The sequence below is a fragment of the Gigantopelta aegis genome, chromosome 9 (assembly GCF_016097555.1).
Source record: "Gigantopelta aegis isolate Gae_Host chromosome 9, Gae_host_genome, whole genome shotgun sequence".
NCBI classification, from domain to species: domain Eukaryota; kingdom Metazoa; phylum Mollusca; class Gastropoda; order Neomphalida; family Peltospiridae; genus Gigantopelta; species Gigantopelta aegis.
In genome coordinates this window covers 38611436-38637847 of record NC_054707.1, presented here as the reverse complement: position 1 = coordinate 38637847, position 26412 = coordinate 38611436, and the positions used below count along the sequence as shown (strand labels likewise).

General features: G+C 35.1%; 1 protein-coding gene across 4 annotated transcripts in view; it reads left to right on the top strand.

Moving 5' to 3' along the window:
* Positions 1-25884, top strand: part of LOC121381414 (prolyl 3-hydroxylase 2-like) — a 44657-nt gene extending 18773 nt beyond the window's left edge. Inside the window, exons 7-18 of one of the 4 annotated variants that reach the window (XM_041510719.1) lie at positions 236-400; positions 4469-4525; positions 4931-5081; positions 5982-6066; positions 7101-7173; positions 7435-7672; positions 10637-10740; positions 13358-13471; positions 15944-16094; positions 16386-16497; positions 20418-20490; positions 22095-25884. In XM_041510719.1, the coding sequence (XP_041366653.1) occupies positions 236-400; positions 4469-4525; positions 4931-5081; positions 5982-6066; positions 7101-7173; positions 7435-7672; positions 10637-10740; positions 13358-13471; positions 15944-16094; positions 16386-16497; positions 20418-20490; positions 22095-22307 (1536 nt within the window). In that variant the 3' untranslated portion in view covers positions 22308-25884. Of the gene's footprint in view, positions 1-235; positions 401-4468; positions 4526-4930; positions 5082-5981; positions 6067-7100; positions 7174-7434; positions 7673-10636; positions 10741-12134; positions 12231-13357; positions 13472-15943; positions 16095-16385; positions 16498-20417; positions 20623-22094 lie in introns of those variants that run through there. The other 3 variants (XM_041510720.1, XM_041510721.1, XM_041510722.1) reach the window with 3 other exon arrangements.
* Positions 25885-26412: the final 528 nt, after the last annotated feature.

Below are 26412 nucleotides of genomic sequence, written 5' to 3'. Positions count from 1 at the left end.
TCTGCAATTTTTTAAGTTTAATAGACAATTTAGCCAAACATTTTGCTCACCCTGATCTCATCATCACCATCATTTCATCTATTTGCAAACTTTGCTGTTAGGTTTAGGACCAATTTATTTGGTGCACGGGAACGTTTTGATAGGAGTCTATAATGTTATATAATAGGACAAACAAAAATTTATTTAGTTTGTTTCTTGTTGACTTGATGTTCTGGATCATATTGTTTGTAATTAGGTCCATGATGAGGAGGAGAATACCTACGAACACTATATGAAGCCTTACGAGAGAATAGGACTCAAAATTGTTGCCATGGCAGAGAAACTGAAAGGGCCACTCAGATTTGCTACAGACGGATTCATCAAAGAGGAACAGTGTTCAGAACTTATAAGTCTGACTGATGTGAGTTGGTAGTTAAAATGGTTTTAAAATTTTAATTGTCATTACCCAACTGACACTAGGGTATTATACCACATCAATTCAAATTTCAAAATCATGAACCCCCCCCCAAAAATGGCTCAGTTGGAAGCTATTTTATGGTATGACCACCAAATGGTGCATGACTGAATATACATGTATAGTAGAGCAGCTGAAACCGATATTTTTGAAAGGGGTGCAACCAGCGTTACAACATTTGTTATTATATATCAAAATGTTCATCTGAGTCTGTAGATTATGAAAACCATTGATGACATTGCAGCAATTTAGTGCGGACTGAGATATTGACCTTTATTTGTGGTACCCCCTCCTGGAATTTTGGGGAAATGAAATCTCATGTAATCAACCAAACTTTGTTTTTACTTCAAAACTTCATATTTAATGTATTTTATTAACATTTCTATTAAGAACAATGTTTCTTGTCGATTTAAAACTCAATATGAGCATTAGATTTTGAGTAGGTCCATGCCACAGCCAGTATGGATTTGAACGCTTAAAATCATAAAATTGAACTTTAGCAAGGGCAATAACTCTTGTTATGCAAATGTTTTTCAATTAAGCTTCACAATAACATTTAAAGTGCTGTACCAGACCAACACTAAAATTTCAAATTCCACAATTAAATGCTTTCTTAATTCATTGCAATAATATTTTACACCGATATGTAAATCAATAATTACGAAAATGCCTCATAAAAGTATTAAAACATCACTCCCGTAGAACACTGCCGGAAACGACCGAGTAAAATTCTCAGTAAAAACATATGCCTGTAAATAGCTGTGACGTCACGAAGGGAGCGCGCTTCACAGAAACCTACCACAAGATGACTTCCAGCACAAGCGAAAGTGGGACCGACAGCGACTGCCAAACTTGATCATGCGATTCTTCTTTCGATGATGAATAGTGTAGTAATGACGACTGGACTAATATCTGTGCAACACAACAAATAATGCCTTATCAGGTTGAACCTGGAACATCTTCCGACGAACCACCAGCCTGACAGATGACGATGATAATGGTCGTGGAGACAGCTTACCACTAATTTACAACTTTTATTCTTGTTTTGTTCTTTAGCTTTTCGTGCGAATTATTTTGCTACACTGTATGTTCTAATACTTATGATGTAGTAGAAAAGACGATAAATAACTCTTGAATTCTACGAGTCAAGTGGACCCGATATCGGTAATTTTAAGAAAAAAGTAAAAGTGTTTTGGAAATAACAAGACTATAATATTTTTTTGTGTGCAGTTGTGAAAACAGTCTGCTCAGAAATAAATAACTTATTTTAATTTTAAAAAATAAACAAAAACGACTTTTAGTCCATCCCATCTATCTATGAAGATGTTTTTTTTTGTGTGAATAATTTCAGTTTAGTTTGACGTAAAAAAAAAAAGTAAAAGTGTTTTGGAAATAACAAAACAATACTATTTTTTTGTGTGCAGTTGTGAAAACAGTCTGCTCAGAAATAAATAACTTATAGCACATTCCATAGTATGAAAAAAGGTTTTCTCTGTGGGAGGTATAGTAAAATTAATTTAATGTATTTATAGTCTGTTTTACAGGGAACGCCTTTTTTCATACTATGGAATTTACAAATCATTTATTTCTGAGCCGATTGTTTTCTAAGATGCATACAAAATTAGCTTCTTTTTTTTCTTCTTTTTTTTACAAAAAAAACCTACATTTTTGTAGGATGGGACAGACTAGGCTATAGATACTTACTTGTCTGTACTTTATTGTTTTAATGTTCTCGAACTGTAAAGAAAAATCTCACAAATGAACGAGATGCAAACGACAACAAATCGGATCTCGATGATTGCACGAACCGTACATGAGAAAACAAACTGACCGGAGTTGAAAGCATAACGCGATTTGGGACATTGACGATATACACCCCAAGGTCGTTTCGATGTGGATGGCGTCGGCTTGTCATTTGTTTTGTGTCGCAGAAAAATTGTTGGTACGGCATCTTTTTTTAAAAGCCATAACACATGGTATTCCCATATCTTGCTTAAGCCAACAAGCCAGTTCGGACGAATCAAAACTAAAGTGTCTGCTGTCGCAACGGTCTCCGGCATTTTCTTCCTGTCTAGTATTTCCACGTTGTTTTAATCAAATTCACACACAGCTTTCTCACAGCAACATTACTAGGAAATACGTGAAGACTAAATTTATCGGCTTTTGTATTGCTACAGCCGCCAACAACACGCCGTTTAACCATAATAAACACAAAAGAAGCAATGAACAATGGTGCTGTTCCCTTCGTGACATCACGGATCAAATCTTACAGAAATTCCCGAAATGAATTCAGCTGGTTCTGTTTTTCAGGGGAATATTTTTAAATGGAAAATATACCGGTATATAATTTTTTGACATTTTTTTTTTTAATTTTCTAATCATATTAAATAATATCTTGATTGATATAGCTCAATACATCATACATCTGGCACAGCACTTTAATGGTACATAACTTATAACATCATACAATTTCAGCTATTTAAATCAAATAATAAGGATATACTGTGACTGTTTATGTTGATTACATGAGATTTATATCTGTAATTTTTTGTATATGTATATCTGTAATTTTTTGGTGTTTCCTTGATAACTCAGTGATGATATGATTGCATTTGATGAGTCCCAATAGTTATAAAATAGTGTGTACCATTATATAGTCTGTTTAGGATACCTATAACTGTTAAAATGATAAAACACATCAGATACCATGTTTTAAGGTTCCCTTTAAGGTATACTTCTCATTTTACCACATAAATGTTGTGATATGCTATTTGAGTTATGTCCCTTTATTCTTAAATTCATCTCCATCAGAAGCTTATCACTCCATTGCACAAAGTACTTAGCAACAGTTAGTCCCATAAACACATTTCTTGTTTCCTTTCAAAAATATTAATTTTGTCAGTTTGAGTTGTTCTATCTATTACTCTTCATTATAAATAGAATATGCCTGTCTGCCTAAGCAAGTTTGAAATGGAAAGTTCTCTGTGTGCCATTTGTTTTTAAAATAAGCAAAAGTGGTTGTAAAGACCTACTTGACAAAACGGGGGCAAGATGTAGCCCAGTGGTAAAGCGTTCGCTTGATGCGTGGTCGGTCTAGGATTGATCCCCATCGGGCTATTTCTCACTCCAGTCAGTGCACTACGACTGGTATATCAAAGGCCGTGGTATGTGCTATCCTATGTGGGATGGTGCATATATAATATCCCTTGCTGCTAATCGGAACGAGTAGCCCATGAAGTGGCAACAGTGGGTTTCCTCTCAATATCTGTGTGGTCCATAACCATATGTCCTATGCCATATAACCGTAAATAAAATGTGTTGAGTGCATTGTTAAATAAAATATTTCCTTTTTTACTTGACAGAACAGGATATTTTATTATGGTTGTTCAAAGCAACTGTTATAAAGTAACCATGCCCTGGACTCAAGTTAAATGTTAGACGGTTGTCTGTTAATGTTATTATCTGTTTGTTTTCTAGGCCATGGTATGTACTACCCTGTCTGTGGGATGGTGCATATATATATATAGATTCCTTGCTGCTAATCGAAAAGAGTAGCCCATGAAGTGGCAACAGTGGGTTTCCTCTCAATATCTGTGTGGTCCATAACCATATGTCCTATGCCATATAACCGTAAATCAAATGTGTTGAGTGCATTGTTAAATAAAATATTTCCTTTTTTACTTGACAGAACAGGATATTTTATTATGGTTGTTCAAAGCAACTGTTATAAAGTAACCATGCCCTGGACTCAAGTTAAATGTTAGACGGTTGTCTGTTAATGTTATTATCTGTTTTCTAGGCCGTGGTATGTACTACCCTGTCTGTGGGATGGTGCATATATATATATATAGATTCCTTGCTGCTAATCGAAAAGAGTAGTCCATGAAGTGGCGACAGCGTGTTTCCTCTCTCAATATCTGTGTGGTTCTTAACCATATGTCTGATGCCATATAACCGAAAATAAAATGTGTTGAGTTTGTCGTTAAATAAAATATTTCCTTCCTTCGTTTCTAGGATATATCGCCTGACGACAAGGGTGCAGTAATAGTAGGAGTAAAGGATGCGAGAGAGGTGAGTTAAGAAGACACACCTGTCTTCAGATTTTTCACCGTCCATGCAGGTCTTTGAAATCTGAGAAAAGTCGTGAAATTTTTAGTGATGGAAAGTTATGAAAAATGAGAATTGGTTGATCATTAATAAAGATATGTGATGTTTTTAGCCTATTTTTATGCCACGTTGAAAATTCTTTAAAAAGTCATGGAAAATGCTTCTGTGAACCCTGATTTTGTGGTCATTTGTTTTGGATACTGTTATATTTTTAAAACTATATATATGTTGTGCCCCCACCCTACTCCAATAGAACATCGTGAATTCATCCTTAACTGTTCCAAAAACCACCATTTTACTTCGCCATATCATGTTAGTCATGTTTAATAAGGCTAACTAAAAACTGTATATGGTTTTGCATTTTTGTAGAAAATGGAGAACTTTGGTGATGAACATGAGATTGCGGTGCGCCTATTTCTACGTATCTCTGAGACGATGCGTCACTACTCCATGCGTTATTACAATCTGACGAGACTGTTCTTTAAACAATCGGCCATCGTGTGCTGGACGCACACAGAAGGTAGATATTTATTTATTATCTCCCTCTCGGATAAAACGTGAAACTGGTTTCTCCTTGTGATGTTACAATTAATCAAGTTCATCTGTTTAATAAGTACAAGATTTCATGATTGTGTAATGCTAATCATAAAATGGAGTTACTTCCCTTCTGGTTCCATTGTCTTTGATGCAGTTTTGAATAAGTTCCCAGTTATGTTCAGTTATTGTTCAAAGGCTGGCAGTAATTTATATATATATATATATATATATATAGAGAGAGAGAGAGAGAGAGAGAGAGAGAGAGAGAGAGAGAGAGAGAGAGAGAGAGAGAGAGAGAGAGAGAGAGAGACACACACACAGACAGACAGACAGACAGAGAGACAGAGACAGACAGACAGAGACAGACTGACAGACACACACACACACACACACACACACACACACACACACACACAGACCCAGAGAGAGAGTGTGTGTGTGTAACAAGGTTACGGTTATTAATTTTATCTTGTGATGGTAATAACAAGGAAGTCTGAGGCTTTCCGAGCAAAATTCCCATTCATCCTAAACAGATAAAACTAATAACGTACATTATTTGCCTTTTTTTTTTTTTATCTTACAGACTGTCAGAAAAAAAAACCCAGTAGTCATATTAGTTCCTAATTCTTCATACACATATGTTGTATAATCAGTCTACTGAAGTAAACGTTTTGCAGTTTGACATCAAAGAAGATTCAGTATGTCATTTCTTGTAAGACATGAACATTTGTAAGACAAACAACATTAAAAACTAAATTGAAAATCTAGTCCAAAATACTCAGGCAAGTCATATTCTGCTAGTAACAGTTTATAAGTTTGCCTTTAACAGTCATCATATTACATGTATATGGATTTTAATAACTCTTTTTTACTTTTGTTTTAGATAAAACTGACCATAATTGTTTTCGCCAAGAAGATGGGTCTTGTGTCCAGGAGTTTCAGTCCGTCATTGGCGAGGAGGAATATATGTGAGAAGAAATGTTAGCTTTATCTCATCTGAAATATTACACTAGCTGTTGCAGACTTCACTTTTTAAATGGAGCTATTACTCTCCCTATTTAAAGGGAACTATTACTCTCCCTATTTAAAGGGAGCAATTACTCTCCCTATTCAAATAGAGCTATTACTCCCTATTTAAAAGGATATATTACTCCCTATTTAAAGGGAGCTATTACTCCCCTATTTAAAGGGAGCTATCACTCCCTATTTAAAGGGAGCAATTACTCCCTATTTAAAAGGATATATTACTCCCTATTTAAAGGGAGTTATCACTCCCTATTTAAAGGGAGCTATTACTCTCCCTATTTAAAGGGAGATATTACTCCCTATTTAAAGGGAGCTATTACTCTCCCTATTTAAAGGGAGCTATTACTCTCCCTATTTAAAGGGAGCCATTACTCTCCCTATTTAAAGGGAGCTATTACTCCCCTATTTAAAGGGAGCAATTACTCTCCCTATTTAAAAGGATATATTACTCCCTATTTAAAGGGAGCTGTTGCTCCCCTATTTAAAGGGAGCTATTGCTCCCTATTTAAATGGAGCTATTACTCTCCCTATTTAAAGGGAGATATTACTCTCCCTATTTAAAGGGAGATATTACTCTCCCTATTTAAAGGGAGATATTACTGCCTATTTAAAGGGAGCTATTACTCTCCCTATCAATCCCCTGAGACTAATTCAAGGAGACCCAGTAAAACTACTACAAAAGGCATAAATATTAGTGCTGAGGTTAATAATATTTTAAATGGATTCCCATAATCTAAATTAAGAGGAATTATTAATCTCTGCCCACAATTCTTTTCACAGCAAGGTGTGCAATTGTTATTAGTTTTATCACATCTGAAATATTACCTGTCTGTTGACTGTATTATACTTGCAAGCATATTTAATACTTTTGATGATAAACAGATACGAGGTCAATTGTGTATGGATAGGAAAGTTTTCAATGGAAATTCTGTTTATTGTTGAACAACCTTTAAAGAACATCATTTTTTTTTTTCAGGGTTACCTTGTACCTGTCTGATGTAGAAGAAGGTGGTGAACTCAATTTCCTGGATCCACAAAAAACATTACAGGCAAGCAATAATTCTTTTATGCTTTTAAACAAATTTCCAATCCACATCATCAAAAACAAATAATCAGAAAGTAAGCTAATAATTTTTCTACCAAAATAATTCCAATTTGTTTTAGTTTTTTCACCATAATTCTTATTCTTTTAGACCCTTTCTTCATAATCTACGGGTTTTATAAAGCATTTTCAACTAAAAGTTTTATTACGTTACTGGTACTTGTTATTTTTATTTTATTTGTTTTTCTATGTTCTTTTTCTAATGTAGAGCTCATTAGATGTTCAATGTGGCCGCCTTGCAGGATTTCAGAATGGTGACCGGCACTACATTGAGGTTCCCAACAATGAGAAGAGGTGTGGTCTCGTAATCGTCTTCACCACCGATCCTTCGAAAGACGAGGTGGCCTACGTGGAAACTCTGAAGTTTCTACACCAGCTGGAGCAGGATAAAATTGACCAGATATTTGATGATAATAAAAACATTCTAGAAGAGTTCGAGAAGAGAGGTTGGTTTTTATTATTCATCTAGAATATACAAATTATTGTGCAGTTTTAGTATTATGTTTGTCTGCTGGAAATTCTAGAACAATAGACCTTATTCACATTCCTATTGTGCATGCACACTAAGAGTAATGTCCCTTGCCAAATTAGACTGTATCCAGTCTATTTAACAGCTTGAGCAACATGAACGACAGTTAACATGGGCATTTGATTCTTGCATATACCCAAGCTGACTTTCGAACAATGAAGTTGTTCTGCGAGAAGGTGGTGATTTTTCTCTCCCCCCCACCCCCTGGGAGCTGTACTGCGTGAATTTGGCTCACTAGCCAAATACCGCATCGAACACAATGGGGACAACGCTACGGTAACACTATGTTACGGAGCTACTTCACCCACAGCGTATGGAAGACCAAGGAGGCGGCGACCGAAGACGTCTCAGGGGGGACCTAACTTGGTGGCTCAACCGCCAGGGGCAGTCCCTCCTGTTTCGAAACAGCGGACGAGACCAGCAGGAGCGACTCAGGGTGACCCAAACCCGGTGGCTAAACCACCGGGGGTGGATCATTCTGTACAACAGCCCAAACACTCGCCAGGAGCGGACCAGGGGGAGTCAAAGCTGTCAGCTCAACTGACAGTGGCGATTCCTCCTGTCAACCCATCGGTGGATATGGACACAGGACACGTGATTATCACTGAGCCCCCTGCCAGTCCACCAGCACCTCCGACCGTTGTTGTTGCTACAGCGACCAGGCGACCTGAACTTAAGAGGAGAAAGGTTTCGTCGGCGCCCGAACCGGTTCCGGAACCGTCAGACTCCTCTAAGTGGTCGCTCGTCTGCAACCAGCTACCAGCCAAGTACCGGGGGGCGGTCATCGGAGATTTCTCTGACACCTCACTCCTGATGTCGCAATGTTGGTCAGATGATCACTGGCGTCATCTACCCACGGGACAAGGCAAATACCAACTGCAATATGGCATGAACGAATACAGCAAAGACCTAATTGTGATTGCGCAACAGGACGGTCTCTACAGGCAAGGCTACCTGACCCGAGAGATGCCCAACTCTACGATTCATCGCATCCTTAAGATCGTACTCCGAGGAATTTACAAGGGAGCCCTCAAAAGAAATCTCGAGTTGTTACACACCAACCTTCCCCATTTCAAACCTGAACCGACCATCAACTCGCCATGAGTCCTGCTGCGCCAACCTTTCCTAGGACAGGTATCAACCTCTTTTTTTTGGGCTAGTTAGACTTTAAACGTTTTGGAAGCAGTTCAAAATTCTTATGTTTATTTTTTTTATAAGTAGTCTAACGCATTTTACTTTGGCACCCGTTCAATTGCTCAAAATCACCTTAAAAACCTTTTGGCTGAGCAGTCTTAACTATTTTGGGTTAAATTTTAGAGTCCAGACATGTATTTGGATGCAGTTACTCTTTGTAGACTTATACTTATACTTATACAGGCTTCACCGAGGAATCGAAATTCAGCCAATCAGAGCACGGCTCCCACTCGGTCTACTTCAAGTTTGCGAAGTGTCTGCTATTTGGTCCGCGCTCGCGTTGACCTTACTAAATGGCTTTTTTCCAAATTCCGCCCACCTCAAACTTACTGGCGAAGTCAGAGGCTAAATCCGTGGTGGGCGTGCCTGAACCCTTGTGGATAGGGGCACGTAAAATGAGTTGTCCGTCCGTCCGTTAACATGGGCATTGTGAGTAGCTTCATTGGATATGTGAAACTGACTATGAGTTGCTATTAACACGCACATGTGCAAATAGGAATGTGAAATAGGTCTTTTGAAAAAAAGCAGAATAAAATTGATCGAATAATTGATGATAATAAAAATATTTTAGAAGAGAGGTTGGTCTTTATTACCCACCTAGAATATACAAATTATTGGCAGTTTTATTATGGTTGTCTGCTGGAAATTCTAGAACAATTGAGAAAGAGTGGGATAAAATTGACCAAATATTTGATGATAATAAAAACGTTCTAGAAGAGAGGTTGGTTTTTATTACTCAACTAGAATATACAAATTATTGGCAGTTTTAAGTATTACAAATTAATGACAGTTTGTCTGCTAAAACTTGTAGAACATTTAAGAAAAGTAGAATAAAATTTAACAAATATTTGACGATAATAAAAACATTCTAGAAGAGTTTGAGAAGAGAGGTTGGTTTTTATTACTCAACTAGAATATACAAATTATTGGCAGTTTTATTATGTTTGTCTCTTGGAAATTCTAGAACAATTGAGACTAGCAGAAAACAATTGACCAAATAATTGATGATAAAAACATTCTAAAAGAGAGGTTGGTTTTTATTAACCACCTACAGTATACAAATTATAGGCAGTTTTATTATTATGTTTGTCTCTTGAAAATTCTAGAACAATTGAGAAAAGAAATTAAGAGTTGTTTTCATAACTGGGATATGCAATTGTTATACTTCACCACTTGATATATAGTTTTCTTCGATAAAATGTTGCTTTCCGGATTAAGTAAATGTGATTTTATCATATGTAATACTTCAATAAGTATGAATTTATCAACAAATATTTACTAATCAAAACGTCTTTCCCAAAATTTATGTCAGACGTTTACTTTTTCAGTTTGCTTTTTGTTCTGGTATATTCAGATGAAAAATCGGAACAATAAATGTATCCAATTTTAATAGTAATGGTGCAGGGGGTGGGAGGTCTGATGCGCGGTTACTCTAGGGTCAATCCCTAGGTTATTGGGCTATTTCTCGTTCCAGCCAGTACACCACGACTGTATGGTATGTGCTATTCTGTCTGTGGGATGGTGCATATAAAAGATACCTTGCTGTTAATGGAAAAATGTCAGAATTACCAAATGTTTGACATCCACTAGCTGATGATTAATAAATCAATGTGCTCTAATGGTGTCGTTAAACAAAGCAAACTTTAGTAATGGTGTAATGCTTCTGTTTTACATTAATGTTTGACAGGTGTGAAGGTCATTAAAAACAGTTCGGAACTGAATGGGGAGAGGTTCGTCGTCGACAATCTGGCTACCCAGGAGGAATGTGATACACTGGAAAATTTAGTCCTGGTGAGAAGTTGCTTTGTGACATACCATTAGTTTTCTCCATTACTCTGCATTCCTACTTTCTAATACTGACAATGCATATAGTATACTAAAACAAAAAAAAGTTTAGCAATTTGGTATTACTGCATTGTACTTTAACCCACAATCTACATTCAGTGATAAATTTCATTTTGTATTGAACATTTCCTGTTACTTACACTGACAAAGGGTGGGACATAGCCCAGTGGTAAAGTGCATGCCTGATGTGTGGTCGATCTGGGTCGACCCCCGTCGGCGAGCCCATTGAGCCCTGTTTTTCGTCACAGCCAGTGCACCATGACTGGTATATCAAAGGCCGTGGTATGTGCTATTCTGTCTGTGGAATGGTACATATAAAAGATCCCTTGTTACTAATGGAAAAAAGTAGTGGGTTTCCTTTCTAAAACAATTTGTCAAAATTACCAAATGTTTGACATTCAATAGCTGATGATTAATAAATCAATGTGCTCCAGTGGTGTCATTAAAAAACAAAGCAAAAAAACTTTAGACTGACAAATGATGCTTCAATTCAATCCCGTATCTGATTTTACTTTGAAAGTCATGACTTTTCTTTGCAGGACTCTCCCTGCCTATGGCTAAATTAGCCAAATGCTGATTTTTATACTAAGTGGCCCAAACATTTAACAATTGGCTAATACAATATTATTAAATTTAGCCACTTTCCAATAAGTTTCAATGAAATACTTTACATAGGTCTGAAAATTGGCTAAAACAAAAATCTTTGCCATAAGCATACGGGCTCTCAATTTTGTTGGGCTTTTGCCCTGAATTAAACAAAAATGCCCGAATCTGCATAGCAACATTTATTCATATTAGCATTACTACCAAACAGCTATATAGGGTTGCAAATGAATCTGCGCATTTTTACATGGATTACAACTAATTTTGAGGGTAGAATGATGGAAATGCATGGTTAAAAAGGTCTCGGGTTAGCACATTTTGCTTGAATTTCTCTATCATTTTGCCCGAATGAGATTTTGCTCCAGCACATGAGCTAGGGCAGTCTCTCTCTCCCCCCCCCCCCTTCCGTCTCATAGGCTTATGATCTTTCCAGTGTGAGCCCTATGTTTTTTAAAGCACATTTCCTAAATTGCTAAACTGTTTTGTTGCATATTTTGTTTTATAGGTGTTGGGCTCACTGAGAAATGGTATCAGTGCAGATAATGACAAATACTAAGTATTTAACCTAATTATATAAATGGGAGGGTTCATAAATCACATTCCTTCCATTCTGTAATATCTGCAACAGCCCGTACTTATTTACTACATTTTCCTATTATTGTTTGCAGTTCGCTGAAAACTGTATACCATTTTGTAGATGAGTTAATTTCTCTAAAGAGGAGAAGACTTTTTTGCAGGAATTTGGTGAAGCAGGAAGTGGGTATAAAGGGGAATTAAGGCCCCTTTCAGCTCACGAGGGCTTCCATGGGCTGACAATAGAAAATGCCCAGAAGGTATCCCAATATGATAACCTGAATTATATCTGCTTGGTGTTGGGTCTCTGCATTTCAAGCAATTTAGGCATAGTGTTGTTAGTGCATAAACTTTTGTTCTTATATTGCATTTCAGTCCTGCACAAATTGAAAAGGTTGCAAAATATTATGGGATGAATTTATAAAGTCTGTTTTAGACTTACACACATATAACTACATACATGTACTATGCTTAATACTTGTGTCTAAGAAAAACAGGCTTCGTAAATTTAGTCCCTATATGTTTATACACATGAAATGTCTATTTAGTATGTAAAGAGTTGTTAAATTCCCAGTTCATAACTGGGATATGCAATTGTTATACTTCACCACTCGTTATATATAAATGTTGCTTTCCAGACTAAGTAAATGTGATTTAATCATATGTAATACTTCAATAATGGTGCATTTTAAAATATTTTTTTTAAATTAAGCTCAAAACACTTGCACAACTTTTTAGTGGAAAAAAACATTCTTTTAATTTGTGCAACCATCATATATATATTTATATTCAAACCTGGCTTCCCCTTTACAAATAATACTGATCATCATGATACTGACCATCATGATACTGACCATCATGATAACAGATAAGTTTCCTGTAACACCTGGCAGATCATTTAAAAATGGGCTGGTTGGTAAAGTTTTTATATAAAATGGAAAAAATCACCACCCACCCCCAACAAGAAATTATGACTTGGTAAATGTATTTAAGTTGGTCAGGTCAGGTCACAGATTACGTTGTTGTTGGAAAGTTGCCTTTGGGTGAGCATAATTTTTTTTTTTTTTAAACCTAGTTATTTTTTAACAAAATATCAATTATTATATCAAATTATGTTGCTAAATTAAAACAAAATTTGCCAATTGTTTTTAAAATTTGCAGTTGCTAAATTTAGTGATTTCCCAATCTAGCCCTGTAATGATCTATTTATTTACAGACTATCACAGCCACAAGTTTTACTTTCCTAGGGCTGCCTTTTTCAGACAGGTTTGAAATAACCTTTTCATTGGTCATTGTTCATAATAAAACTGTTGTGTTGTTTGAAGGATCCATTGCTGTGTGTTTCTGTACACATGTGGTACAGTGGCCTGCTTTTTGTTGCTTGTAGAGTGGCGCTTTGGTTGGTGATGGTTATGATACTCTCAAAGGCAAACCCTCACTTATGACTCCCATATCAGCTTTCGAAATGTTTCAAGGACTGACAATATACCGGGCAGCCAAGGTTTGTACATCGTGTGATCAGTACCAGAGTTAAGAAGAAATCAATTACAGTTAATAAACTTCAGGATAGGGTCTTGTGGGATTTTATTTCAGTCTAACTGTATTTTTATATATATATATATAAATAAATTAAGATATTTTTAATTTTCCATCACATAGCCTTTCATGAATAAAAAATGGCATTAGCTACCCAAGCTACATGTAAGATATCCATAGCTGATTCATGAACATTGAAAACTTTTAAGGAAATACAAATAAGATTGTTATTATGTTACTGTAATCACTATGTTGCATCATATGAATGAAATATGTCAACGATTGCCTTTATGTAACATCAGTGAGATTTGCTAACACCATTTATTGAGAAAGGCCATGTGACTGAAATTTTTAAATTAAGAGTGCTTATTTTTTGTGTATATATACCTAGGCTACTTCCTTAGAGGAATATTTATTTTATATAACTGTATTTGATTTGTTTTGGTTATTGAGTCATTACATATTTATACTTATTTTTAAATACCAGTACCTGTGAAAGGACAGTTATGTTTTATCATGCAGCCATTGTGTGTGCAGCATGTTACCAGATCATTGCTAAGATTGGACTAAGATTATTACTAAACTTTGAATTCTAAGCCTAATTATACTTCTATAACTTGTATCTAAATCAAAATATATCTGACATCATTTTTACTAATTTTCTTTCCAGTTATAATATACTGTAAATCATGAAATTAATGCGTCATGATATTATTGCGTCCGTACATGAGTGAACAAAAATGCGTATTTTTATTAATGTGTCGGGCAAAAGTCCACAGCACATAAAAACCACAGTTGTGTTCTTATTATATTGTTTGGGCTTCATCTTTCATGTTAAAAGAAGTCAGTAGTTGTTTTGACAGCTACTACATAATCTGAAGCTAATCGCATGGTGGGTCGACCAGGAAGCCCTAATTACTTAAAGTAGTGTAATTAGTATAACTACACCTTATTGTTAAGGTTATGCCTCACACTTTTGTGTGGTGATTGCTTCTAATTAATCCACCAGTAGGAATAAAAGGTAAACGGGTCGCTATTGCAGGGCACAATATTTTGACGCGAACACAGACGTATTATTCTAACAAATGTTTTAGACTGATTTTATACACTTGATGCGCAGCACAGGAATAGACGTTAACAAATGCGATATATTGCAACAGTGACAACTTGCGACCAGTCTAACTTAAAATGCCATGTATAGAGTCGAGCCAAATGGTTTGAAGAAATATGCACGGATTGTTGGTTGCGGTTATATAATTTTCTACTGTTTCATTTTTGAAGGAATATATTTAGTAATAAAATTTGCTGATGATAATTTCACAAATGTTCAAAACAGTTTAAATGTATACAGTAATCCAGAAGTGTAAGAACATTTGAAAAATACTCACATCGCAAAATGAACTTTTTAAAAACAAAACATTTGGAACATCACTGTATTATATAACCGCTATGTTATTCCAGGAAAGTGAAAATAGAATGGCAACATCGAAACGAAAGAAAGATTCTTGATGTATTCACAAAACGACATTTAACAAAAAAAAAAAATTTGTATTTTGTTTCATCTTTATATTATAAAAGTTTTATTTTATTTAGAAGTATTATAGTAAAATCCTGCAAATTTTTTTGTATTGGGAATGAGACTAAACAAAATACGTCAAGTTATTATTGCGTCGATGTGTTCGCCACATTTTTCGCATTAATTACTTGCTCGCATTAATTTCATGATTTACAGTAATCTGTCTAATGTATTTGTAGTTAGAAACTGACTGGAGTTTATATATTTATTCATATATTTAATTTAATATTAATCTTAACTAATACTACGTGATGGCAGTGTGGACACATTTTCACAAAAACTTGAAAACAGAATAAACATACAATAAAAACAGTCTTTTTATTTACTTTGTCTAGAGGTTGCATTAAAAAAAGAGACCAGTATTGAAATTTCTGTCTTGTGTTTTGTGTTAAAATGTAAAATGGACCAATAATTGGTACAGAGTCATTTATTTAGAAATATTAATTATGTTTGGCAGACTTTTATGTGATGAGGATTAAGAACATTTTTGTACTTGAGTACCATGTAATTTTTGCTGAATTAATCAGCTAATCATAACAGAAATAATTTCAAATCTCACAATATGACCATAGTTTATCATCTAGTGAATACATGTATGTGTCTTTGTGTAAAATTCATAAATTTATTACAAATAAAAATATGTAACTCCAAATAACTGTCAGGGTACATGTATTTGAATATTCCACATACAAAATTGCTGTTACTTGCAATTACCAGCATCATTGCTGCTATTATTTAAATAAAATTTAATTTTTTAAGACAAACTTGGATAACTTTTATTTCTAATCAATAATGTATGCAAATTTAATGTTTTAATAATAAGAAATGCAATACTGAATTTTTGACACCTTTATGTTACAGCTTGCCTTTTCTGAGCTTGTACCTGCTACATCAGTTCAGTTGTTTCTGGATCTCAGTGAAAAGGTTCGACTGTATGTGGAAAAATACTTCAATCTGTCCCGACCTCTCTACTTTGACTACACTCACCTCGTATGCAGAACAGCCTTAGATGGTGAGATAAATAGAATTAATAATAGATAACAATAAATATTAATTTTTCCTTTAGACAAGTGGTTAATTGACATGTTTATAATATTTTCTCACATATTTTCACTTAAAATGTTTATAAAATACATGAAATAATCTTCATATCTAAAAGAATAAATGTTAGTTTCATTGATTTTTCGAATTTTTACATTTAGATTAGTTAATATTGTTTAAAATTACACAAAACCCCCAATAAAGTATGATTTACTTTTGTGACCAGATGTTCAGTATTTGTATCAATGTTTTTTACTTGTAGAAACGGCAGAGAGAACGGATCTGAGCCATCCTGTACATTCTGATAACTGTAATCTACTGCCAAATGGAACTTGTTCTAAAGCATACCCAGCCTATATCCACAGAGACTACAGGTATTTACTCTTTGAATTTACCAGACCCAGACAATTGACCAAATGTGTCAATGTAGACCATCAAAATCGCCTCAATTTACTTTTTTCAGCCATAATTCTTTTGTTTTCATCCTCCATTTTTTTTTGCAATATAATAATAAAAACATTTGGAAAAATACAAATCTGATATATTTTAAATAACAGGAAGTTTGATTTTTGTATTGCCTTTATGTGAAGTAAAAAGATGAAATACAGGTATTGCATATTTTATCTTGTTACCTAGATAATGGGTGTTCATTTAGTTGAATTATTGTGTCTACCCAGTAAATTGCCTAAGTCTAACAAACAAGTTGTATAACTATTCTGTATTACAGTATCATTCCAGATGTATTTTAAATTAACAAGTTGTATAACTATTCTGTATTACAGTATCATTCCAGATGTATTTTAAATTCACTAATTTTTCAATGAGATAGTAGTTTCTATTTAACTACTGATGTATCCTGGCGTCACGCGTTTTCGATCGTTTAAGCGAAATATATGAATAAAATATAAATAAAAAATTGTAAGTATTTAATAATTTACCTACCTGTTGCCACAATAGTTTACCACATAAAACACCAGTAATCCGCAATGAATTCCATAATATCCTTGGAGAAAACGTCTTGCTTTGTCGTAAAGGAATTTCCTCTGTATTTTAGTAACGTCGCATGTTTTCGATCGTTTCGTTGGTCGGCTATTTTCTCGGTCGCTGTTGCGTTGTATGGAGCACTATTGATGTCATATTTTACACTTAATTCCACGTTATATAACTGATTTAAAAATGTGTGTAACTTTCAATCAATGTTACTTAACTTTCAGAATAAAGAAAAATTTAGGCTAAACGTTTAACATATTTTACATAATTTTTTTCAGGGTTTTTTTACTCCAGTGATTATTACTCTTCCATTTCATTATGGCAAGGACACCAAAATTCAGAATGTCTCCGTACCACCTTAACTGGAGTGCAAAATTTTAAATGTACCCAATGCTGACATGCCGGATAGGTGCATTGTGCCCACGAAACGAAGCAAAGTGAAATACAGTGTTTGTATTCGTCTGGTTGGCTCTTCTTGCACTTGCAGCAAAGATCGCTAGGGTCGTCAGATTCCTCCGATGTATCGTCTTCATCTTCAAGCTGCTGTTTTGTGTTAGCACTGGGTGGGAGAAAAATTCCTGACGTACTTGGTTTTGAATCTTCAGTTTTCTTTGATTTTGTACATTTTCTTTTCTGCAATCCTTCCTTGTTTTGTTTGTTCTTTTGATGTTCCCCGATATCTTCCAAAACCAAATCTTCCATGATGGCTTTACCACTGACCACAGCACTGAGTACTTTCCTCTTCTTAGTAGGTTTTGGTTTTCTTGTGATCACTTCTTCTGCAGTTGTGAAAAACGTCTTGCATTTTGATTAATTGTCTTCACAGTTGACAGTTGCCCTGGTTTCTGATTCATTTTCTGACTCCATGTTGTTGCTTAAAACAGCTGAAGGCAGGAATGTTGAAGGCTGTATGACATCTCTATCAAATGGATAAATCCCTGTCTTTCTGAACGATGACTGCAGGTTGGCGGGTGTGAGTGCTGCACAGTAAGCTTTGCAGACAGTCTCACAAAGGGAATGTCTGTCAATGCCCGATGTTGCATGTTCACGTATGTAGGTATGTCTCATGCCATTGTAAATGCGTTCGAACGGGCCGAAACATCCCACATCCATTGGCTGAAGAACATGCGATGTGTGAGCAGGTAATACAAATAATATTATGTGCCTCTCTCGTGCCCACTGGATCAGGGAAACATTTATGTGTGACGTGTGACCATCATAAAGAATTAAGACAGGCTTGTCAGAAGATGCTGCTGGAACATACTTTGAAAAATGTTCTTTAAGATACTTTTGAAAAATATCAGAATTCGACCAACCCGTTTCACTAACGGTTCCTGCTGTGCCTGCCGTACAACCTGCTAATAATTCCTCCCGCATGCGCTTTCCCTTGAAAACAAAATACGGTGGTATGGCAACACCAAGGGCATTTCCACACCCAATAACCGTAGTAGTGTTGGACCTGCTCGTTGTTACAGCAACTGGGACATTGGAACGTGATGCAACAATAGATGGGGGTTTGTGATTTTCTACGATGCCTTTTTCATCAATGTTGTAGATGGACTCTGGACTGTTTCGTAAATCATACTTGTCTAAAATCTTTTCCAGGCTATCAAAGTATTTGTTGATGGTATCTTTTGATGTTGCTTTGGCACGCATGATTTCAAGTGATCGTGGTTTTTGAACTCTAAGCTCGGGCCATCGCTTCATAAACCCATAAAACCATTGCAGGGAAAATGGTTTTTCACCCTTTTCTCTTTTGCCAAGATGAACAGCAAGGTCTGTGGCAATATTAAGGACTTCAGTGCGGGTATACCCAAAGCCCACAGATGACATAAACTCAACATGTGTCACTAAAGTTTGCTCCTCTTCTTGAGACAACAATGGGTCTGGTCCTGACTTAACACAATCGATGTCCGTTTTTCCACTTAGACGGTCGTGCAAGGTGGAGTATGGCACTGAACAAATCCTAGCCTCATATGCATTTTCTAAAGACTGGTAATTGTATTGTCTGTAATTTACATCTGGTCGGTTGATCACGGCCTTTAAAAAAAAAAAAAAAAAATATCTTCTCTTTTTTTTAAAATTAAATATAAAATTTATTTATAATTATATAAAATACATCATAATTTATTGAATATCAATTCTAAATTTGCCCATAACTGTGGCAAATTTTAGCTTATGAGAAAAACCCTTAATTAAAATATGTCCAAAACAAGGTAACGTCAAAAACAACATAAGATTTCCCCCAAATTGTCTTCCATATATTTTTATGGTTGCATGAGTATCACGTGGTGTATCACGTGACTTTTGACAGATGTGACGTCAGTGTAGCAGCTGACAAGTTTACAACATTTTTTGACAACTAGCTATTGCTCCGTAAAGCATTTTCTTCATACCAAATATGTACATTAGTGAAAACTGATAAAATATACTATGGTTGTAGATATTTGAGTTAAAACTTACCATTGGAAACTTGACACGCAGCATTTTTCTCTCGGAACAAAAGCAGTGACTTCCGTGTTCGTTTTCGTTCTTGTGGTGACGTCAATGCTCGCGCATTCTCGCACTATTGCAATTACAAATGAGCGATCAGAAACGAGTGTCGATCGAAAACGTGTGACGGTACGATACTGCATATTTTAATGTCCAACTTCCTAGAATTGTTTGCTACTTTTAAGCTTAGAACATAACAATCGCCACATAACTGATTGTCAGTTCTCATGATTTTAAAGTTGCATGACCAGCAAGCGAACAGCGAAAATGTTGTGTCCAGGATATGTTTCCGACTACCATGCATCATGCTAAGCCATTCACCTTGTTTTGAAGAATAGCACTGTTACAAATACATAGCACAGTCAACTTAACTTTCCACCAGTAGTGTTGAAACCGTATTTGATACTCGGGGGCGGGACGTAGCCCAGTGTTAAAGCGCTCGCTCGATGTGCGGTCGGTCTGGGATCGATCCCCGCTGGTATGTACTACCCTGTCTGTGGGATGGTGCATATAAAAGATCCCTTGCTGCTAATTGAAAAGAGTAACTCATGAAGTGGCGACAGCGGGTTTCCTCTCTCAATATCTGTGTGGTCCTTAACCATATGCCTCATGCCATATAACTGTACATAAAATGTGTTGAGTGCGTTGTTAAATAAAACATTTCTTTCTTTCTTTCTTTTTATTTGATGCTCAAATTATAAATAGACTAGAGTGATGGTACTTGTGCTTCTGTTGCTTTATACATATAGAATGTAATAATTTTAATAATGCAGTAAGTTCCCAGAAAACTCTTCTCTTTTCTATTTTTCAGTGCACTTCTTTATTTGAATGGTGATATTGATGGAGGGGAGTTTTTCTTTGCCTTTTCTAACAAAACAGAACAGGTAAGTCTGTGTAATTTTCAAAATGTGTTTTTTGGTCATATTGCATCAAAAGTATTTTAAAACAAAACTAGACAAAATAAATACCTTTCAATCCAGTGTTCTCGCTGGGTGAAATTTAAAGGAGGGCGGTCGTGCGGCACCACACCCTTAAAAAAAAAAAAAAAAGAAAAAGAAAAAAAAGGGGGGTGGGGTTGGTTACCATATTGTTGTGTGTTGGTAGACTTTGTGGAACGACATACTCCTTATTTTGCCTACAAAAAAGTGCACAAAAGTTTATACGAAATACAAGCAGACTCGTCTTTTGATTGAACCGAACATGTTATCGGTCTGACATTCACGGGCAGTTCCGGTTTTGCTGAACCGATCAAAGTTTTAATATTATTTTAATAAAGATTTCAAGATATACGAAAAACAATAAAGATGTTTGTAAAGTGATCCCCTAATGTCGGATACATTTTTTGTTATTTCCATCTTCATCGAATGAATCGAATCCGTAAAAAATAAAAATGTTTTCATTGTTCAAAAAAAGTATAACTTTTATTGTGTGTATTAAACATACAAATGGATACAGGTATTGGACAAAATAGAGGCTGTTAAAAATACTGTTAAATTACGTTACGGTAAACTCTTAAAATTTAATGTTTCTTCAATTGCTATTTTGTACACAACACGGCTTGTTTCCTTTGATGTCCAGTATGCAGACTGATCGTTGTGGTTTTTTATGTGTGGAAAAAAAGTGTGCATTTGGAAATAGTGGCGATAGGTGCTGGAAAATAAAGAGGGGTGCAGAAAAATAAAGAAGGGCGGAGAACGTGAAAGGATGGCAGCAGAATGCAATAGTAGGGTGGGCCGCCCCGTTTAAATGGAGCAACGAGAACACTGTTTCAATCTATACACATTTCCTTTTTAATATGTAAATGTGGGTGCACAATAGAGTCAGTGCATGCCTTAAAGTTGACAGGAAGCAAGAGGCATACTCAACATACACAATATGTTTTCTGATAATGAATTATTACAAGCAGCTGTTGCTTTCCATCTTAAAGCATTGTACAATTATTCAAATTATTAATTTTGTTCTAACAAAGCTGACATTATATATACACCTATATATATGCGTGTGTGTGTGTGTGTGTGTGTGTGTCTGTGTCTGTAGGAATGTATATATTAAATTAGATAAAAAGAAAAGAATAACTGAATGGTTTAAATTTACATAAAATGAGAGTAAAGTTTACAACAATACAAGTGGTCGAGAACAGCTTCTCACTTTCTAACATTTGCTTCTAGATTAAAATGTCAGTAGCAGAGATTGATTCCCACTGCACAACAGTGGTGTCATTAAACAAACTTTAACTTTAACTCTCACCACGACTGGTATATAAAAGGCCATGGTATGTGCTATCCTGTCTGTGGGATGGTGCATAAAAAAGATCTCTTGCTACTAATGAAAAAATGTAGCGTTTTTTACTCTTTATGACTGTGTCAAAATGACATATGTTTGACATCCAATAGCAGATAATTAATAAATCAATGTGATTTAGTGGTGTCATGTCATTAAACAAAACATTTTTTTTTTTTTTTTTTTAAACTTTAACTCTGTATTGCAGATGTCAATAAAACCGAAATGTGGAAGAGTGGTCGGATTCAATGCTGGTGAGTTTCACGGCGTGAAGGCACTTCGGAGAGGTCATCGGTGTGCTCTCGCTCTCTGGTTTACCCACAATCCTCAGTACAAGGAACTGGCTCACCTGCAGGCAAAGAAAATCATCGCACGCAAACGAAAGGCTGAAATGAAAATCAAACATTCCGATGAATTATGATGGTTGTTGAGGCATTACTATGTATACCTTGCTAGCTCCACTGGTGTGTTAATGGCTATTCTCTTGTTCATACAAGCAGTTTATGAGTAACTGTTCATACAGATGATCGTATAAGTTGTTTGTGAATTTTTTTTTGTCTTATGCTGTGTTCGGATGTGCTCGGAAACAGGAAATTTCTGACTTGTCAAACCATAATTGCCACGAATAATAATTATACTGTTCATGTGTAGTTAATGAAATTCTTTGTTAACTGTGGTTTCAAAATTTACGACACTTCCATTTTCAACTTTTAACCTCATGGGTTTTTTTACCCCCTCCCCCACTTCCGTGGGTTATTCGTTTAGGCAAAAGTGATGAAATTTTGAGACGGTCCCTGAAAGAGCTCTGCTATCTTCTTGTCCCATGCTGGAACATTATTTTATAATGCAAAACACTAATGTTATTACAGTTTTAATAAAGCCATTTATTCTGGCTTCAAATGGATTTATCATCTACCTCTGCAACATTTGGCCACAAGTATTATTTCCATTTGTAGTACATAATATATTACATTTAAAGAGCTCGGAAGCAGCACACTCGCAGGTTTTTAATAATGGAAAATTTCAGCAGATCCATTGGGTTTTTTTTGACCCTGTCAATCAATGCCCCACAACTAGTATATCAAAGACTGTGGTATGTGCTGTCATGTCTGGGAGAAAGTGTATAAAAGCAATTCTTCGCTGCTGATGAAAAATGTAGGGGTTTCCTGGAAGACTGTGTGTCAGAATCATTATAATATTTGACATTAGGGCCTCCACGAGTCCTAAGTATGGGACTCGAGTAATCGAGGGTCAAACTCGACCCAGACCCGAGTACCCGACAGTTACTCTAGATGATGATGAGATTAAGGAATAAAGTAAAATAGCATTATGCATCTTAATTCTACCGCTGAACAGGATGCCAAATCATGCCATTGTATTGCAGTTAGAAACCTTTTAGAAAATGTTCAGTGTTGTGATGAATGGACGGCCAGTTTGAAAAGAGAAACTAGAGCACGATCATCAAATAATTATTGTGTAACTTATATCGTTGATTATCATTTGCTGAAATTATTGTCCTACATTGTCCAGTGTATTATAGTTGATAAATTGTATTCCACCTGGTACGGGTACTCTAGTCCTGTGAACAGACTTAGTCTTGCTAGACTCAACCCGTGTCCGAGTACTCAAGTACTCATGGAGACCCTACTTGACATGCAATTGCTGATGATTAATTAATCAGTGTGCCCTATTGGTGTCATTAAACGAAACACACTTTTCACCAATTTAAATAAGAATGCCCTGTCATGGGAAGATCTATTCCATGTTTAAATAGTTAAACATTACTGAGATTGCAGCTTTAATTTTCAGAAAGTTCAACATGGAAGGTGATATCTCAGGCAGAGTAGGCAATTGCCTAGGGTTCTCCAGTGTAGTTTAGTAATGATGAATAGCATTGTCATTGGCTTATAAAACAGTTATACATGTATAATGGTGCACATTGAATATTCACCTGGATTACCAGATACTTTTGCAGGTTTAAGAGTTTGGAGAAGTTTACTCGACATTATGTCAACTTGGTCATTAAAGTTAAACTAGTTTGTCTGATTGAACTGGTGAGCAGTAGAATTATCAAGTTTAAATAATAACTTTGTATGTTTGTGATACACAACATGTGGTTTAGATTCCTTGGGACAGTAAAAGACTTACACGTGCTAAGCGCCAAACAATGATGTTTCTTTTTATGTGTTCAGTGCCATTAACATGTATTTTAAAAATCTAGTCAGCTATTTGATAGATACTATTGTTTAAGATGGTGCAGTGAGAAATATTCTGCTGAAGCTTGAGACCTAAATTTGATAATAACTGTAGGGTCCACAGGAATAACCCGTAATATCACATTTAAGTAAGGTGGTATTTTAGAATTTTAACAATTACAACTCTGCACTCGTGGAATATTTTTATCTAAGAAAGCATAATTTATTAACTACTTTTAATGGCCTACCATAATTATAGGTTTTTAATTTAGTGTGTCATTGTGACCTTGATATACACGACCGTCATAATACTGACCATCTGTTTGGACATCATAGGTTATTCCCGTGGACCCTCCAACTGGTAACTTGTTTATTATCCTCTATTGAGCATGTTGAATCAATTTTATATTAAATTTGTAACTAATATATCAATAACTTCCAGAATTTGTTTTCATCAATTTTTATAATTACAAATAATACAACTAAGAAATATTCTAAATACAGACAAATCCATTTCTTTCAGACTTATTTGTGATCCATTTTCTGTAATAATTTTCCATATTGACATAATTTTATTTATTTTTTCCAAAGGATAACATTCAGTTTTTTTAATGATATAAAATCAAGTGTATTGTATGATAATAGGAAGTTTGTGATTATATTTTTATAAATCTATGCAAATATATATATTGTGTTGTATTGAACAAAGATATACATGTATGTACTAAACTTTTATCTGTGTTATTTCAAAAATCTAAGTTTATCATATCTGTAATTTCTTTAGTTATTTGTATTATTCATTTCTTTTCAACATAACTTGACCTATAATTAATAGCATTTTCTCCTATTCTAATAACATAAAAGAAACCAAAACGTAGATAGTATGTGTAAAAAAAAAAAAAAAAGAAAAGACATACAGATTAGTTTTGAAGAAGAAAGAGGAAATTATGTGACAAGAAACAGGTAGCCCAAGACATATTCTAAGATTTTAGCCATTGGCAGTTAGGATATTCAGACCAGTCTATTAGAATAAGAGGAAATGCCTTTAGTTAGAGGTCAGGTCAAGTATTCATAAAACAGAAAACATTCAGTTTTCTTCAGTTTTACTAATGTGTAATAATAAACAGTGCTGTGATTTTTTCAGCTTTTTATTTGATATCAGGGTTTTTTGGGTGTGTTTGTTTCGACTGGATTTGATTTAAAATGCTGGAAAATAACCTTTATTTAAAAATGGCATAGCATTTCAGAGATCATTTCATCTTTTATTTTCAACTGCTATCTCATCCCTGAATAAAATGTTATTAATGTAGATGAAATATAAATAATTATCTGATAGCTCGTTATAATTTTATTGCCACCAGTTTGACTTTTTTTTCCTCCAGTTATATGATCATGACATTTTAAACTTTTTTTCAAGTGTTATGTAGATATATTGAGAGTAAAAAATAACATGTAGACCATAATATCTCAGTCACTAATTAGTTGGTAAGATACAAAGATGTAATGTGGAATTGAGTATCAATAATGTGGTATAGTTAACTTCTGACACTATGGATAAAGGTTTTAGCAATCTAATTAGAATTAGCTCCACTATTACATGTGGATCTAACAGCAGCCCGTTGGAGCTCATGTCCAGTTGACCTTCATTCGACCAAACAAAACCATACTTGCAAAATCGTGCCAGTGATTTGAAAAGAATTTGAAAACATTCGGGATTATAACCGAGTGTATACCAAATGATTTGGGTGAATTACAAAGTATGCCGGAAACTAATTGCAATATAAAATTTTATATAACCCGTGATGGTATAGCCATAAAATTTGTTTATACTAGTATACAATCCAGAGTTTATGTTGAAATAGACCAACAAGTTCGCCTATTGCATAAATAGTGTCGCCCAATATTTTTAGAATTTGTATGCTCCCGAATAATGCTATAGAAAGCGAAGTGTAATTGGTCGATATTAAAATTGTTATTTATAGCTGAAATTTCACCTGTACATGGGAGTTCACGCAATGCTGTTAGATCTACTCATAGACCCAGTAGAGGTAATTTTAATCAGATGAAGGTTTTAGTTGCAATCACTCTTTCCTGTTAGGGCGGGATTTAGCTCTGTCGGTTGAGTGCTCGCTTGAAGTGCTTGCATCGCAGGATTGAACCACGTCGGTGGATCCATTCAACTGATTGGTTTTTTTTATCTTGTTCCAACCAATGTACCACAACTGGTCAAAAGCTGTGGGATGGTGCATATAAAAGATCTCTTGCTTTAAATGTAGCGGGTTACATCTCTTAAGATTATGTCAAAATTGCCAAATGTTTGACATCCAATAG